Genomic DNA, 19,511 nt, shown 5'->3' on the forward strand with positions numbered 1-19,511 from the left:
AAACACACCATAGCTATCCCGTGGACTTTGCGCTACTATCATAAACGTTACCCAAACTGCACGCTGTACTGAAGCACAACGCGACAGGAGGCCTGGCCAGCAGGTTCCCTGGTCCTTAAGCAGCACAACCAGCCCGGTGCGCAACAAAGGACTGTTGTTCTAAGCCAAGTGCTGCTGTTCTAAGCCAGCATCAGGGCAGCAGCTGAACCAGCTAGCCCAGTACCCTACGGTGATCTGTGGGACATCAAAGGCTGGCTGTGACCTGAGCAGACAATTAGGATGTGTTGGTGTAGAGTTACAAAGATCTAAGAGGTCACTCGCAGATGAATTTTAGTACTGCAGTGCAAACCCTTTATAAAGCAGTATTACTGGCTTCTTTGCAAAACTAGCTTTCAGATTCCCCCAAATCTAGGGAAATTGCAACACTGGTTTGTTTTTTTCTGTATAAAGCTTACTTCAAATTCCCGAGATGAGATAAGCAGTTTTAACGTACACATAATTTTAGTTTGTAAAGGGCAGATACTATGGGTCTTCCTCTTCAAGATCCAGGTAACCATATTAATTGAGATGCTGAGGAGGACAGGGGTGACCAGCTGTGGAGTAATTAGGAAAGACAAAAATCATACTCTATTGCCAAAGACACTCAAGCTGCAGCAATGAAGTACAACATTCCCTTCAGAAAGTATAATCAGGACAACACAAAGCTTCTCAGCTTTGTACATGTGCTATAAACAACAATTCAAGACATACCTCCTTACAAAAAAAACAGTTGTGCTTTCTTCTCTATTAAAGACACCAACAGTGTCAACACCACCTATCCTACCATACCGCATTGCCCTTCTCATTAGCTTAAATCCCATGGTGCTGTCCTAGAGGGACTATTTCCTCTCTTGATAATGCTGCTCTCCAAGACACAACTTCCCCTTTTAACCATCAGTTCCAAATGTGCGTGCAAGACTATTAAAGACAGACCTGAAGCAAGTAAATAGGGCCAAGATGTCAAGACACGTCTATACCATACCAGTCTTTTAAACAAATAAAGAGAAAAAAGTTCTTAGATGATCCAATAGCAAAAAAAAAAAACCCTATATTTCTTTCTTCTTCACTAACTCCTAGCACGGGTCCAGTAAGCCTAAAGATGACTCACTTATCAGAGATTACCTCGAGACAGCTACTCTAAACAGTCACACAATCAAGTCACACGGTCTTATGGCAGGCCTTCACAGCGACCACCTCTGGCCAGCTGTAAGACACCTCGAACATCAGAGTTACTTGGCTTTATTTTCCTTCTGTGGCAAAACACAGACCTTGTGTAGATCACTATCAAATGGCAAAACGCACAAGAACTTGGTGTTATGAATGGCATTAAAAAAAAAAGAGGAAAACAAAGCTGTTAACACAATCAGTATAAGAAGCTGCGTATTTTCCTATTTTCAAAATCTACATTATGTCTCGGGTAAAAGCAACTTCATTTTCCTAATTTTTAAGGGAACTTTAAATATTATTATCCCATGATTCAGGTTCTTAATACAAAGCTTCAAATAAAAATACAGAAACCCTGAGGTTTGAAAAATATTTTTGTGCTTTTCCTTCAGTCCACCATCTTCTTTCAAATGTAAGATCATTCCCATGTAGGATCTTCAACAGGAGCAAGGAAGCACCAAGCCAGGACATTTACCTTCCAAATGCTGTCAAACTGGAATGCAACTGATACTATGAGAAAGCAAGTTTTGTTTGCAAATTATCATATCAGGAACTCAGGCACTGGTTTAACAACATTAGGGTCATACTTAATCATCTTAAGTCATGCAAGCAGGAATATTACTATAAAACACAAGAGAGGAAGTGTTGTCTTGTTTAAGAGGAACATATGCTTATGTACCTTGTTAAATTGAACTGAACCTTTGAAGTGATGCTGTTGAAGGAAAGTCTTTAGGACTTCCTCCCCCCCGCCCCCTTTTTTTTTTCCCAAGACATAAGAGGTTATCATATTGAAACTCCCTTCACCTGAAGGAAATCTCTTGGGCCCAAAACACTTAAGAGTTAAAAAAAGCCCGACCAACCAAAAAAAACAATAACAAAAATATTCTAAAGTTACATTGTAGCACTTGAGATTACATTAACCCAAATAAAAGATAAGTGTATATTTTCTTTTTTTCCACTTATCCAAATCATTAGAACAGACAGAATTTCTCTGTCAGTCTTCACAACACTGCATCCTCAGAGTTCCCAGAATATGGTCAACATTAACTCCTGCACATTTAATTAAATACTTCCAATTCACACCATCAGAGCACTAGTTAAACACAACAACCTTACCATCACAGTTCTATCTTTAGTATTAGAGTTCAAGAACTGAACTACTTATATCTGAAAATCGTGCTATTTTCCAGGAAAAAAGTGATTAATCACACTAAGTGAAATACTATACACCTAACTCAAAGGTATTTAGGATACTCATCTCACTATCAGAGCTATGTTCAAGAGCAATAAAACTCAAAACACAGAAAAGCACTATTTTCCACAGCATTTTCATAGCATTTAATAATCTTTGAAATGTTACCGTGATCACAGAAAAGTAACTTCTAATTGCATTTTCCTACTAATTGAAGAGGCAAAAAGCAATAAGCAAGATGACAGAAGCCAGGAGTAAGATGGAGAGAAATAAACCAGATGGCATGGGAATATATACTTAAGTTATTCACAAAGAAAGATCAAAATGTTTTTATTTGCCCTATAATCAGCACTCTTAAGAAAAGAGTTTTCAGATATTTTTATGTAAAGTGGATTGTAAATTCTAATTAAGATATAGCTGTAAGCCAGGATTCACCATCATACAATTAATCTTAAATCCAACCTCTAGCCGAGCAGGGTACAGATGGAGTTAGACAGATATAATTACAAAGTCCACCAGCAGTAAGCCACTGGGAGATGTTGCAGGCTTTCCTGTATTTCTTCTTTGTACTGGGTGGTAGGCTATTTTTGTCAAAATATACCAGTAAGACACAGCTACTGTGATATAGTCACAGCACTTTACTATCAGCTTTAGTTTACATCGTGTATTTTAAGGCACTAATTTGGAAAAATAATAACAATGCATTCCTATTTCTGTGGGCTACACTGTCATAACAGAGAGCTGGAGTAAGTATTCCATTCCCAGCTTTCTTTCTGTCCTTCGGGATAAACTCCTCCCTTCTCTGCTTCAAGCCTCTCCAACTGTAAAACTGCATTTTACCACCATTCTGAACCTGTAAAGTGAGATTAATTGTTGAAAAAAAACATAATTTTGAACATAAATTTTAAGAAAAATAAGATGTAACTTGGGAAGTTGTAATGCATGATCTGCTCTGCCAGCGTTCATATTCATTCACATATTAGCTCGCTCTGAATGACAGAAACCCTTTCCAAAAGTCTTCGATTCGTTAGTGTTGCTATAATACATGCATTCATGGAAACTAGCAATTTTTGCCTATTTTGAGAAAAAGAGACAAAAATATCCTGTTCCACCCAAGAATCAACTTTTCACATGAAAGTGAACTGACAACTTTACACTAGACTCAGAGGACAAGTTTTACAATCCTGTGTCTAAACACTGTATAGTGTTTATATATACATACATATATATATAAAAACTATAACTTGACTACACTTCTATAATTTCCCATTTTCTTAACAGCATCAGCATTGAAGAGGAATATCCAACAGCAAGGCATATGATACCTAGTTTGACATTTTCCACCAACTGCAAACCCATGAACACACTTTCTGCTTAGTATCTGAAAACAGTATTAAGAGTGTACATTTTAAATGCTAATACATTTCCATCTCAGATCTGCAAGTAGAATGTAAGCACAGCAAAAAAAGAATATGTCTTCGTTTAATGCATTCAATTCACATTCCATCAGCATATGTGAACCATTTGCATATTTAAAAAGTAGCAAAGATTATCAGTAAATTTGCACTAACAATTTTACCACGGTTATCCCACCCAAGCTGGGGAAATCAACTACATCTCCCATGCACTGCAAAGGGCTTTTTGCATGAGTTTCCCACAGTAGTTGAAAAAGTAATCACAAAATAGACTTAGATAATGGAAGACAAATCCAGTAAAAAATTCAGTAGCAAATCCTTAACTTTAAGGTCATGAACTGACAAATTTAAGAACACACTAGAGTTAAGGGTATTCATACACATTTTCAATTATGGATCACTGCATATCCGGCCATGCCCAAGCCCTGGACTTTGTCTCAACAAACATCCTGACCTTTTCAAACTGATATGCCAAAAACAGATGTATTTTACTAGAGCAGCAACAACCACAACAGTACTGGTAAAAAAAAAAAAAAAAAAAGCTTTTTTAAACATTTCTTATATGTGGCAGGGAATTCCTCATGCAAACTCTAACTAGTAGTGAGGATAATCTCAGCTAACTTAATTGACTTGGTATCAAAGCAAACAGGGAATACTCATAACGGCCATTGCAGAGGAAGTTCAAGAAGTTTGCTTTCGCTTCTCTCAACCACCCACTCCAGCTCTCGGCCCTAAATCTCTGAGCAGCTCATCACTCCACCCACACTACAAAGCAGAGACCCCAAGCCCAAGCTGACTGGCATACTCTCCTCTGACCCAGAGCTCCCAGAACACCTGAGCTGCAAGGCAGGTTGAGAAGAGTGTTAAATCCTACCCCCAACCCAAGCCTATGAAAGGTCACCCAGTTCTGCAAACAAGCTCAGGGCTTAGACAAGCACATATAACTGCCCGTGATCTATTTTTTTCCCCTTACAGAACTCCATCTGATTTTCATCGCGAAGAGGAGTCCTTGCAATGAGCTGCTTCATGCTTTACTAACAACACATTATTCACATCCTGCTCTGAATACACATAGTTTTCCCTCTTTGCCATGGCACAAGTCCCTGAGTCCTTCAGAGGTGGTCATTCCATTAACAGCATTCTCACACTTACCTCCACAATGTTTATTCCCAATTTTTGCACTAGGAAACTAAGGCAGAGCAATTAACATCAGTAATGCCAGATGTTCAGCTTAGACATCCACAAAATGGCTGAAATGAAATCATACAGAAGGTGGTTGGCAAAGAAAGCTTCTCTCTAAAAGGCCATTTTTAAGGAGCATTATTTGAAGCTGAAATTGTTTTTTATACTAGCATGAAATGAGCATTCTTAGCTTAAGCATTAGCAGGTTCACTCTTAATGAGGCTCTTAATGAACACAGAGCTGTCTAGAAGACTCAGAATAACAGCTTTTCCCTGTGATGCCACTTCCAGCCAAAAATGCAGATATGCACTATATCTGATAGAGACAACTGAATTAAACTTTCAAGGACTCAAAGTTACTTTATTTAAACCCTGTTCTTGATCTGAGAAAAGTTATAGGCAAAATGATATACATATTTTTCGTTCTTTTCATCATGGTAATTAATCCATGCTTAACGAAAATTAGTCTTTGGGTAATTCCTGTTTAGAAAGAACTCTGTAAATTTCTCCAGGCTGACAGAGACTTAAGATTAAAAAAAAAAAAGCACACATCACCACAAAGCATTTGCTTTGAAGTAAGTTTTAAAAAGAAAAAAAAAATTCTAAGTTCACTAAGACCTGTGATATGAATAAGCACTTTGACAAACCCAAATTTTATGTTCAGAAGGCTGCAGACATACATATTTTAAGATGCTCTTATTAAAACACCCACACACCACAAAAAAAAACCTTTTGGAGCAGAAAGACTAAGTTCCCTAAATCACTTTTGTCCAGCACAACACGGTAACTCAAGAACTATTTTATTTCTTCAAGAACTTTCAAAAATCCTTTTCGGAACTGCCTAGCCACTGGTGAACCTTGCAATCCAACAACCAGACACAGATCATTAATTAGAACTTCCCAACACACCACACCTATTTATTACCTTTATTTACAAATGCTCAGAACAACTTTGTTCAGGATAAATTCATAACATAATCACCAGACATCTGTGTTTTATGTATTTTCTTCAAATTGGAATTTATTTAATTTTGAAAAAAGTGTAATTGATCTTTATTCTTTTTGAGTCTCACTGAAAAAAACTTGTCCTTAACATAAGGATCTCTCTTAAGGGAATGCAGCATTATTTGTTCTATTAAGCACTTTCTTATATGTTTATCTTCTACAAAGCAGAAGTGGGGATCGCAGAAGTGGCTCCTATGTTCTTTAGTTTACAGCACTATACGATACTTCATCATAATTATAAGCTCTATTAAGATCACACTGCTGAGAGGGGCAGGCAGAACAACACAAAAATTACACTTAGATTATAACTCTCTAGCATTAAACAAGATCAAAGAAATCACTTAAAATGGTATATTCTATTTCGTTGCCTTTTAGGATGTGTAAGTTTACATGCCTGAATAGTGCTTATACATAACAGGTCCCTTAACGCCACCATCATGAAAAGATACTGCGTGCTCAGTCGGGAAAGCTGAGAAGCCTGTCTTCACAATACACCGCACGCGAACTGAAAAACACACGAGGACAGCAGAAAATTGAGAAGGGAGATTAGCCAGCCAAATGAGACTCCCCTCTGTAAGTAACAAAGTTCTGTTGAAATCATTAAGAAAATTAAGCACACCTTTACTGATTTTCTGAAAGAGATCTAGAAAAGCAAGCATTTTTAATACTAAGAATTCCACATAAGATGCAGATACTATCTAAGGTCCAATACTAGTTAGAATTAAACCAAAGGCCATGACCTAATCTGCAAGGTCAGAAATCCTAAAGCCCCAGTGATCCAAAGTCACCTCCTCTCGCTGTCATAAGACCAGGGAATTGTTCCCAAAAATTGTAAAGCTCTAAACATGGCACGTTTATTACCTTTCACAAGCTATTATTTCAGCACAACACGCTACAAAATGATTTGAGCAACTACTGTGGATTTGTGTCTTACACAATAATGATAATGTATGCCATCACACTTCAGCAAAACCTTAATTTTGGGTTGTTGGGGTTTTTTTCAATTGTTCTCTTAAATGCATTTCAGGGATAAGCCTTATTATTTTGGTAAGAGAGAACTGGTCTTTAAAAGTCTCATCTACTTACAATATAAAGACCTTTTTCCCAAAAAAGTGTTTCCCATTACAAAAGTAGCATGAATTTAAAATTCCCATGCATAAATGTACACACAGAAATGCATTTGGTGAGATGAATTCACAGAACATTCTGTGTGGATCCCCTACATCAGCTACTATGACACAATCTGGCTCACGTGCCTGTGAGAAAACTAAACAGATTCAGAACAAAACCAACAAACTCGACAATGTATTGTTGTAATGCAGACTTGCAGAAGAAGAAAAAAAGAACTTAACTTTCCAGAGATGCTGAGCAACACGCAGTGTAGCACCAGGAAATTCCTTACAAGGGAGCACATTGTATATAGCACAGTACAGGCAGTGAAGTGCTTATCACTGTAGCCAGGTAATAGCCATGCTGCAACCCTTCCAGTTTCACCAGACTGCCTTTACTTTCTGGTTATCACTGGAAGGGAGGCTATCAGAGGCCCCAAAAAGAGTAAAAGTTCAGTACCAAAACCATACTAATAACCTGGCTTTTTGCAACACTTAATGAATTTGCTATAGTTGGCTCTAAAATTAAATTGAGATTTGACATTCTAGACAATATGATGGGATACTCCCTGGCAAATCCAAGTCACGTATGCACAGGATACCACTGCAGATCAACTCAGTCAGACATAGAAAAACAGCTCAGTATTTATACATTGCATTTTCTTGCAGTCCAGCACACAATTTACACACAGGTTTCATCCTAACAACGCTGTACAGAACAGGATTGCCACCAGCCTTGCCTGACAAAGATTTCCCTCATGTATTTACTGATTTTCTTATTAATAACAATACTCTCAATATCCTACCAAGTCCTAAAAACCTGAGGCAGAAAGTAGCTCTGACCTCAGTATCTGAAACTGCTTCTCAGTGTTATCAAGGAACATTCTGCTGCTCAGTCAAAACACTGCTCTGCCACTTGCAGCAACACAGCCCACGAAATACTCCTGACTACTGCAAAGGTGCCAGAAAAACAAGAAAGGTTCATGAACTGGGGTAACAGATGAATATATTCTAATTATGAACTAGTGTAGTGTACCTTAGAATGCTGGCCTACACATTTTCAAGGCCAGCAATTTAGAAAAATAACTCAAAGTTCATGTCTGCAGTCTATACTTAAGTCAGCCTTGTGTTACTCAACAGGTGGGTGTGTTTAACCCATTAAGGCAGACTAACCAGACCTTTAACCTAAAGTGCATCTTACAGAAAATGTCCTTTTCTAATACACCCTAATGGTGACTAGAAGCCTTAGAAACCTAAATTTCTCCAGCAAAAAAAGGCAAAGGCTGCCTGCGCACTGGCAGAGCAGCAAAGGAAAGCTGTTGCAGCATATCTAAATAGAGAGGAAACAAACAGGCAGCCTGAGCATCCCAAGGACCACTGCCACAGAAAGCAAGAAACAAGAAAGTTACATTTTTAATACTCCTTTCTGTTAAAAGGGAAAAAAAAATATATAACAACACTTTAAGGTGAAAACAATATAACTGAAAGTGAATTCCCTCTTGAGAATCTCTCTTTTGTGATTTTGAGGGGGTTTAGTATTACTTTTTGTGATTTTATTATAAGATTCAGGTGGTACCTACACAGCTCATTCAGAATCTAGCCCAACTCAAGAACTACGTGATGGAGCAGCTGACAACAGCAAACCAGTTGATCAATTACAGGGGAAAGCTTACTGTTGTTTAAGGGTTGTTTGGGGGGTTTTGTTTTTAGTTTGTTTGGGGTTTTTTTCTTTTTTTGTTTAAGATTCAAGCTTTTCATAATATTTTTAACCACACCTACTTAAAACAAATGGCCTTTAGCAAACTAAAAGAGCAAACCTGTTAAAAATGCAACACGTCCTATCTTCAATTAAAGGTTAAGCGAGCTCTCAAATAACATCACTCTTTCTCATAAAAGCATTCAGAAGGGAAAAACCAGACTGGACATTCGTGATTATTTTAAAGATTAAGAAGTGAAGTTATACCTCAATATTTTCATTGTGGTGATGCATATAGCATCAAAAAAATCCTTTAGATAACCTGATTTCACCACCATTAAACACATACTCACCTGCACACCACCTGAAAAGCACAACATCATGATCTAAATGCAAAGCAGACCTTCTTAAAAATCATTGCAATGCTCACAAGGTCAGGTATGAAGTGTTTCAGAGAACTTTAAAACTGCGTAACAAGAAGCTTTCCTGAAAGAAGTCACTAAAACCGCATCTGTCAATCTGTCAACTTCTAGTTGAAAAGCTCCCAACAACTCAACTAACCTCTCTTTCTGCAAGAAGATCATAAGTGAGGAAGATGACCTGAAATTACAGAAGTGCTCCAAAAGAGCAAGTTCCCATGGTTACCCCAGTCTTCCTGGAGTTATTTTTCCACAAAAGAAGCAGCTTGCTCCCATGCAACAGGAGAAAGCTATACACAAGAAAACCAAATATAAATAAGAAACAGAAACAATAAAGCAGATAAACATAGTTTTCTGCTTATTAAAATAGCACACGAATGTCTATGTAGCAATTTAGCAGCTGTATTCAGTAATTTTGATATGGATATTTACTACACCAGCTTAATTTCCCCAATCCAAATGTTCTCATGCTTTTAAAGAAAACCATACATACACACACCTGCCAGCTTGTCTGTCTTGGAAAGAAAAAAAAATATGCTTGAAAAGCAAGGACTTTGGTGCACTAATATCAATAAGACATAGCTCACCTGCATCAAGAGAGTCCAGATTCCAACTACATTTTATATCAGTCCTCAAGGAAAATACACTCTTCCTACACTACAGCTATGTTTTTCCACACAAACTCCATTTTGAGCACTACTGAGAAGCAAACAGCCATCAGCCTCACTTTCTGAGGCCCAAGCTTAAAAGCGGTAGGTACTTTACTGAAGACATCTAATCCAAAGAGCTTAGCATGCAAGGCCTGGATCCTGCCAACACTCACACGTGCCAAACCTGACGCATATAAACAGGGATTACTCACGTGCTGGAAGGTAAGTACATGACTAATAAGCATTTTCATGAATCACCAATTACGTGCAGGTAGAATAAAAAGCCAAGGTGAAAGGAGAGGGGGCAAAAGAGGCAAGAAAGTTGTCACAAGGCATTAATAATTTTAAGAGTGATGCTCACAACTGCATTTTTATGAAAGCTAACTTAGAAGTGAGTTTAAAGAATGTTGGCTTTGAGGGTTTGGGGAGGAAGAGAGTTTCTTGGTTTATCATCCACATACATAAATTGTCAACCATGTAAAAAATCTGCCAAAAACCAACCATTAGACTGCCCCTCTTTACCCAATCCTCCCAGCTCTCCAGTTGAAACACTTAAGGGTTTTACATTCTCGCTTGCTTTCCTTCTCCAGCTACAGGCCAGTTGCATGCCTGGAAAGCTTCTGAATCAAGGTCATATGGCCTATTTAAAGTTCAATTCCTTCATCAGCCAACTCAAAAACAAAAACAAATAAATTTCCAAAAGTACTAACAGCAGCTCTCCAGAACAAATAAATTAATACTGTGAACAAGCAAACTGCTGAGCAACTCAACCCAGGAATTGTGAAATTAGAGGCTTCAGAAGTTGTGAGGAAGGAGGTAGTGGGGGTTATATATATAAAATAGCCTGCTCTTAACTTTCTCCGGCACTAGCTTGGGTAAGAACGGCCTTCTAGCAAGGCCCTTACAATAAGTCATTCTGTATTGCCCAGTAATCATACATTATGAAGAAAAATATACTTAAGTGTTCACCCCAAGTGGCCAAGTGCTTCCATCAGCTTCTTCAAGATCCATCAATTCTAGGTATTCCATCTGCTACCCTCAAGGTACCCTCAAGCCTGTAAAGGGTGCCCTGTGGAGATCACACTCCTCTTGTACAACAGCTTACAACAGGAGTTCCCAAATTTAACCTTATTTGTAAGCTACAACAGGAAGGGAATGCTGGTATTACCCATCAACACACCTGCCAGTGCACCACAACCTATGGCAAGCATAAAAATATACCAATTATACAGCAAACATTGTATACTAGGTATTTTGATCTGGTTTCTAAGCTATAGTACTATGGGCCTCCTTCAACATTTTAGTAATTTGGTCTTGTATTGACATGAATTAACATACCAGAGTAACACCGAGAACCCCAAAATAAGGCCTTATTGGAAGAGCTGGGCTCCAACATGCGCTAACAAGGCTCGTCTCTTCAGGGGACAGCACCCTTCTTCTATCCTTTCATTAGAAAATTATTGGTTAGCCTCAAGCCAAAGCTCAGTTAGCGTGACATTTCCAGCTTCTACGTCAGAATTATTCAGTTCTAAATAATCACCGTTCACAAAAAAGCAGCCAATGACTTGTATCTTGAAGGTCACAAATAATGTTTCAGCACTGCCTACTCAATGTAATCTGGAAAGTCATAGAAGCCCAGGTGCCTCAACTTCATTACTATAGCTCTTTATGTACAACGTTACATCCACTAGTAAGTTTTTCCATCTTGATCAATACTATGAACGCTTTACAAAAGGAAATGTTTTTGCTTTGTTATATGTACAGGATTTTAAGATTGTGCATACTACAAAAAAAAAACCTAAAAAACCCACAGGAACTAATTGCCTAATTGCCTCACAGTGTAACACCCAAAAGATTCTGGGGACTGAACAGCTCTGAAAGATGAATCCTCTGTCCTTGAGGTTTTACAGCATAAGAAACTGCTAGAAAAAACATGAAAAGTAGAAGGAATTTATCAAGATTTACTGGTATCTCTCCAATGATCCAGGTTTTGAATAAGGAATTGTAATGCTATAAAATAATTGAAATAATAATTAGGACTAAAGGGAGAAAGATAAAGAGAGTTAACAGGAGCAAGGGAAGCTAAGAAACAAATTGAAAGAAACAAAGGAAAAAACCCCAAGAAAGTGGTAAAGGCAAGCAGGAAAGAAAAAAAAAAAAAAGAATACTTAGTTCAAATTGCAGGCTGCCAACAGAACTGCAAAGCCCAAAGTCGCTACCCATGAGGCGACTGTGGTCTTCATTATCTAGACTAGAGGCCCAAAAAACTCATAGCCACCAACACTGGTTAAAGCTACCAGACAACAATGAGACTGAGAGTGGTAGTTAAATCAAGGTAAAGATCTGCAACCCCTGAAACCGGCAATCTTCAGCTTTAACAAGTAAATAAGGAGAAAGTTACAGAAAGTTGTTGGCTTTTCTAACCGACCATGTCCAAAAGCGAAAATTATGCTTCTATTTCAGGATACTCATAGAAGTAACAAGCTAAAAGAACCCTTCACAAATGTATCAGTCTCTCCTCTTTTCTGTAATTTTGTAAGACACCAAATCCTGTGTGAGTCCAAAGCAACTTGACAGCTGTATGCACTGATACCACAAAAATTATTATTATTATTCATTTCACACTGATGAAAACAACATCCCCATGAGTTTACTGTTGCCAGCTTTATTTCCACCTCCTCCCTGAAACAGCAAAAATATAATTGAGAACTACCACCCTTGGGATCCGTGAACTACTAAAACACACATTTCATTCTTTGGGATTGAGAGCCTGCTTCCATTCACCTACTATCAGACACTTCAATGGGAATACCCTTCTGGACACTCACGAGAAATTTCCTGGGTTTTTTCAGCCTGGCAATTTCAAGAGATAGCACAAATCTGGTATCATTAGAAGACACTGGTACTTCAAAACTAGCACTGGGCATTTTATTAAGTTTAATTACTGCTCAATGCTGCCAAAGGTATGTACTTCTTCTAATGCAACTTCTGAATGCTGCCTGCATTTTCATCTGCACAATTTGAGAAATCCTGTAACAAGGCTTGTGAAGCTACCCTGAGAACTAATAACAGGTCTGGAAAAACCCAGACATATGGCTCTACTTCTCCCACTCTTCAATCTTCAGCGACAGAAGGGAGTGTAAATTGTACTTAATTGCAATATTGTCAGTTCAGTCCTTGAGTCAGTAAATTATGCTTTTACAATTTCTCCTCATTCTCCCCTCTCTCCTTTCCCAGGGAACAAACACTTTCAGTATTACTTCTCACCTCCAAGAACTTCTACTGTCTTCTTCCCCCACCTCACCGCACAGTCTCCCGAGCCCACCTTTCTTCTCACTTGCTCCTACAGGACATCACATCCCACCTCCATGTCTCACACCCTTCCTCCATGCAGTCTGTCAGCTCCTCACTAGCTCAAGGTCTCACTCCTGCTCATGAGCTCCTCTCACCAGTCCCCAGTCAGTTTTGCGGGGACAGTAGAGAGGGGGCAAAATGCACAGGTAGCACCACCGGCCCTGAGCAGTCATACCCCAAAGGAGTCCTCAGGGACAATCCTGGAATTACTGCGTTTCTTGTGGGTCTCCTCAGTGCTGCCAGCAAGACAAGTGGGTCCCAGCTCTCCATCTCCTGAACTCATACATACAGAGCTTGCCTTTTCTGTTTGTTTTTAAATACGCTGAATGACTTCGCAATATTTAAAAGTAAACGGTGTGACTTCAAATCAGATATTGTCTGGAACAACTCACACCTTTTTTATAAAGCAGAGGGAGGAAGTTGATATAATCCCTCTAAAAAGCTATAAAAGTTTGAATTCTAACTTTTTCCTACCCCTATAAATGCCCACATTTACTTTTTGGACTGGAAATTACACTCGATCTCTGACTAAACACAGTCAGAAAAATAAGTCTTCGGAAATAATAGCAGGAAAACTTTCAAAGTCAATCTACAACCATCTTCTTTCTTTTTTGCTCCCTTAAAGACCTTTTTAAAAATGCAATCAAATTTGAATTTTAAATTTCCAAGTTTTAAAACTTCAATTCCAATCTGGAAACTATTAAATTAAGCACCTCTGAAGCCTAACATGCTCTGCTTTTAAAATCCAAAATGGTGCTAAATCCCTACAGTAAAAAAGCCATTATATTATGGTTAAGCTTACAGACACATGCACAGTGATTGCAGCTGTACGAGCACAGGAAGTAGGAGACCAACTGCTAACATAAAATGAAACTGAACCTAAAAGTTTAATAGTTGTGAAACCAGCAGTGAAGCTTTTTAAGTTTAACAATCTACTCAGCTCAAGGATAAAGTACTACAAGCACCTTCATAGCCCCACAAGTTCATCTCAAAAACAAATGCCAAGCTTGACAACCAAACCCACCTTTTTCCCACTACTTTAATGTCACAAAAATGTAAGTACAAAGCTCTACAGCAGTCTAAAGCCTACATAGTCTCACTAGATTTCTGGTTTAGCCCTTTAATTACATTTAAAAGAAAATACATCTTTAATAGTACTTGTCACATTGAAGTATCTTCCACTGTATTCTTGTCTTGGACACATTTCATGTTACAAAAAAAATCACACTGTATCAACTACAAGAATGAAGTATTATCTGCTTAGCAAGATACCCAAGAGAACTGAATGCTCAGAAGAAATTTATTTCCATATTAGAAGGGATATGCTATTCTATCAGGATACAGGATTTCTCACATGCGTGATGGAGGTAATTTGCCAAATTAATTATGGGGTGAACTGATGGATTATCAATTAATGATAATCCATCAATTCACCCCAAAATAAATAAATAAAAGCACTTGGCACACTACTTAACAGAATTAGTCCCTATGCGAAATACTGGGAGATTTTAAATCAGCCAGTCACTTTCACATGGACAGATCCAATTTCTCACAGAAACATTTACACAAAAGCATAATGTAGTAATCAAAGGTCTCACTCAAGGAAGGACTAGTGTCTCCAAACACGACCGAGTAAAACTCAGCAAATCGCACCTTGTTTAGCTTCTGCTTTGACAGAAAGTAGTTTCCTGTTAGATTTTGCACTCGGTTTACTAACACAGGTAGGCACACTGTTCTCAAATTAGAAACAAAACAAGCTTAAAAACATACATTTTATTGGAGAAACTGTGATCCACAAAACACTATACAGTTTAAAACAAGCAATTAGAAGCTACTATGGAAGATAAATACATTTAAATGGGAACTAAACTGGCGGAAATTCTACAAAGAAAAGAAAGCTCCTTGTAACATGGAAACAGAGTCATCTATACTGGAAGTCTTTCGGCAGTTACTAGGATCCCAGTTCTCTCCCTTTAGCAGTTAGACCATCTGTTTACTACCCTCTGTGTTGTGTAGATAAATACTTATAAAAGTGTCAGTTCTACATTGTCCAGCTCGTCACAAGAACTGTTGGTATAAATAACAGCCTCAGTTTCCATTCAAGTTTCCGCATCACCTTTAAAGTCCAACAGAAGGTGAAACTTAAAATGAGAAGAAAACACGAAGTAATGGGACACGTTGCATACATTAAAATGGAAGGAGAACCACTCATGCTAGTGTAGTGACCAGACCATATGCTGAATTCTGCAACTTTGAACAACATTATGTTGCTGATTACCTTCCCATTTCCCTCACAACAGCAGCAGACTGGAAAAAGGAAATTAGCAAACACTACTATAAGAAGTTATTGGTTATAATTAATTTTCATCTCCAACAAGTATTCAGGGGATGTATTTTATACTACCCTCCTCTTCCAAGCAATACTAAAATTAAGAGTATCACTGTAAACTGTCATTTTTTCATATACTAACAGTAAATTTAAATATTAATTGAGCTGGATAGGTTCAATTAAAGGGATGTTTAAGATATATATTTTTCAGCTTTAAGAATAGAGGCATTTTATGTAATATATGCTGAGGACTGTTTCACTGAAGTATTTTAAATACAGAATCCAACAGTTCCCCTTGCTACCCTGTTTACAGTTTGCTACTACACCCAAAGAACAAAAAGCGAATTGACTCCAGCCTTCAAGGTCCCCAGTGAAAAGGAGTAGAACTCCTAAACAGCACCAGAAGAGCCAATGGATGGTCAGACTTCCTACAGGAAGATATTAGAGCAAAACACAATTACATGTGAACACAGGTTCAAACAAGAACCTTTCTATTGCAGTTACCCTCAAACGTCAACTCTTTGCATAACACACCCAGGACAAACTCCTGCATAGAAAAGGATTTCTCACAAGCCTTCAGTGGGCACAGAAGCAGCCTCATGACTAGCTACCATGAGACGTCCTCAGTGGAGAGAAGCTGGAACAGATACAACAGGCTCAGGCCCTTGACCTTCCTGTGTGCATGACTGTTTATTCCTAAGCTCGCTGTCATCAGTCTCCTGTGTACAAGTTTCTAAACATGTTTATCACAAGGGAAACAAAACCGTAACTCTCAAAATTAGCTCTTCATTACTACTGCTAAATGAAAGCAATAACATTTTAAAACCCAACCCATCAGGGGAACATCCTTCCCCACAGAGATATTAATTTAACTCAGATTAGCTTTATGAACATATTCAGTCAAGAAGGATATAGTTCATTTTGCCAATCAAACTACTTTTGCCTTGAGAGCTCAGTGTTGTGAGATATTTTGCAATTCCAACTTGAATTTTAAAAATCAAGAGTATTACTGTATCCAATGTCTACTTTATTTTTTCCTACCATTTACCTTTGTGAGGTGAAGGCTGGGGAATGTTAATAGCCCAGTACCATTAATGCAACTTATCAACAAGACAAGACCAAGCATTAATCTAATCATACAAAAACATCATGGCTCCATTCTGAAAGGCCGTGAGTGCCCTCATCTCCCATTGATGTCAGACCACATGATGTTCGAAGTGTCGAGGTCTATTGTTCAGTCCGTTTTTCCCCATCCTGTGAGGTCCTGTCATATATTCATTACAAAAGGCCATACACTACAATACAGTGATACAAAACAAAACATAAGAGCCTCATGCATTTATTTTTGTTTACTAAACTCCTAGCATCAACCGCATAATTCAAATAAGGGTAGAGTACACAGTGCAACTGCACATGTAAGCACTATTTTCTAGATGGAAGCAGCTCTTAATGAGTTTTATTTTCTTAAAGAAATAGTTTAGTTTATAAGAGCCAGGAAGCCCTCCCAATGCAGTTTCTTATGTAAACAGGTAGTCACTCTGCAACTTCCAAATTAGGGAAACAAACAAAACCAAAGAGAATCCCACAGTTCTGAATCAGCCAACTTGGACACACACTGGAAGAGACTACCTACACGTCACTTGGACAACTGCATATTCTTTATCTGTAATCCAGCATTACCATTTACTTCAATTGATGTATTTCTCATCCAGAAACACAGCCGCACTTGCAAACCCTTGTGTATTATCACCAATTTTTTTTATTATTATTACTTTAAAGCCTGGTATCGTCCACATAAAAGTAGACCGTGGCTTGTTTTAGAGGGAGGAGAATAGGGAAAGACCTGTGGGTCAAAGCCCTACTTCAGTCGAGAAAGAGGTTCAAACTCAAATTCTTCTCGTCTGGATTTGCAGTTAAACCAGTTGTTTTCCTGTTCTAACCACCAAAAAAGTTACAATAATATAGCCTCAAACAAACCTATGTTTGTCCGGAGAAAAATAGTTACAGCATTTATTCAAATGCACATCTGCTGGAGTCCTGCCAGCCAGCCTACTCCAGCAGACTAGCTGCAGGGGGCAGTTCCACAGTTTGCCCGGTCAAGAAGCGACTGTTTAACACCACCGGCGGCCTCGAGGAGCTCAAGGCAGGAAAACCCTTTCGGGTCCGGTCTTCCCCAGCCGGCACCCGGCTTCAGGGGGTGGGAGCAGCAGCAAGAACCAGGTTGGGGTGGCTTCTCCTATGGACACCCTACAGCATCTGCGGCACCTCTCGGGGACCAGCACCAGCACGCCCGCCAGAAGAGAAAGAAAAAGGGTCGGGAGCACAAAACGAGAATCAAGAGCCCAAGTGCGAAGACGACAGAGTTTTTCCCCCCCCCCCCGGGGGAAAAAGAGGACCCCCGCCCGCAGCCGCCCCGCTCCCTTCCCACCTTCAAGAATGAGGGCCCCGAGGGGCCCGCGCTGCCCAGCCGCTCCCCTGCCCCAGCAGGGGTGGGCAAGGGCAGCCTCCTCTGCACCTTCCCCGGGCCCCGCGCCCCCCGGCCCCACTCACCAGCCGTCTCGGTCGCCGCCGGCGCCCCCGCCACGCCGTTCAGGTAGAGGATGGAGAGCAGGTGGGGCTGCGTCTTCTCCAGAGCCACCCGCAGGTCCTGGAAGTGGTCCCGTTCCTTGGCCAACAGCAGGGCGATGAGCAGTTCGGCCTTCCCGCCGCCCGCCGCCTCCAGGTCGCGCAGGTCGCGGGGGTCGAGGGCGCCGGCGGCCTCCAGCAGCTCCACCACCTTGTCTACCTCGGTCATGGCCTGCGCCAGGCTCTGGCGGCACTGGGCGAGCAGCTCCTTGTGCTTCGGCTCCATGGCCGCGCCAGGCCGCCGCCAACCAAACTTCACTCGCCGGGGCCGCGCACCGCCGCCGCCCCCCGGCTCCGCCGCTCCACCACCGCCGCCCCCGGGGAGGCGCGGGTCGAGGCGGGGCTCCGCCGGCCGCCCCCGCAGCGGCCCCCGGCGAAACTTCGTCCCGGGAATGAGCCGCGGAGCTCGGACAGGACCTGAGGCGAGGGTGGCTTTGCCTCTTCCTCCTCCTCCTCCTCCTCCGGGCCGGGAGCCGCCGTCGCGCTCCCCTTCAAGCAGACGGGGGGCGAGCCGCCGTGAGGGGCTGCTGCTCCCGGTTCTCCTCCAGCTGGCGCCCCTCTCGGCTCCTTTCCGCCCCCTCGGGCGGCAAAACAACTTCTCCTCCTCCTCCTCCTCCTCCTCTCCCCTGCCCCCGGGAGGGGGAGAGCCGGGAGCAGGAGCTGCGGGAAGGGCCGCCGCCGCTGCCTCCCGGGCACCCACCACCACCACCACCCCCCCCCGCCGGCAGCCCAGGCAACTTCTCTTCTCCGCTCGCTACAGGCCACACGGCCGCGGGGCGAGGAGGGGGGTGGGGGGAGATGGCCTCAGCTCCAAGCACCTCCTTTCATTCCCGGACGCACGCAGCCATATTGGTTGCACAAGGCTGCCGCCTGCGCCGAAACAGAGCTGCGGCAGCGCATTACCCGCCCGCTTTTCTCTCCTCGCCTCCCGCCGACGCGCCGCAGCAGCAGCCTCTCCGCTCCTCTCTTGTTCCCTGGCCCTGCCCCGGCCACTGCCCGCCTCCCACCCGTCAGTCAAGGGCTTTCCGCCGGCCCCCGTGGGGCGCGGAGGCGGAGCGCCGGCACCCGGGCGGGGCGGGCCGTGCCGGGCCGGTGGGGAAGGGCCCGCGCCCACCCCCGCGTCGGGCCGTAGTGCCGCCTCTCCTTCGCGCTGTGAGGGGCGGCCCCTGGGAGCTTTCCCCCGCTCCTCCCTCCGGAGAAACGGGGCTTCGCCAGGGCAGGAGGGGGTGGCCAGCCCCGGGTGCTGAGACAAAGGCTCCGCTGTGGCGGGGCGGCGCTCTCCCCCGGCGGCGGGGGCCGGGCGGGCACGGGGGCTGCCGGCCTCCCCCTCCCT

The 19,511-nt window shown here is 41.5% G+C and overlaps 1 protein-coding gene across 4 annotated transcripts in view; it reads right to left on the reverse strand.

The window, feature by feature from the left end:
* DLG5 (discs large MAGUK scaffold protein 5) overlaps positions 1-18,404 on the reverse strand; it is a 111,118-nt gene extending 92,714 nt beyond the window's left edge. For all 4 annotated transcript variants that reach the window (XM_086466694.1, XM_086466693.1, XM_086466692.1 and 1 more), the window contains exon 1: positions 18,104-18,404. In XM_086466694.1, coding sequence (XP_086322820.1) covers positions 18,104-18,404 — 301 coding nt within the window. The remainder of the gene's footprint in view (positions 1-18,103) is intronic.
* Positions 18,405-19,511: the final 1,107 nt, after the last annotated feature.

The sequence above is a fragment of the Leptosomus discolor genome, chromosome 6, assembly GCF_034619465.1.
Source record: "Leptosomus discolor isolate bLepDis1 chromosome 6, bLepDis1.hap2, whole genome shotgun sequence".
In the NCBI taxonomy this organism is placed as follows: Eukaryota; Metazoa; Chordata; class Aves; order Leptosomiformes; family Leptosomidae; genus Leptosomus; species Leptosomus discolor.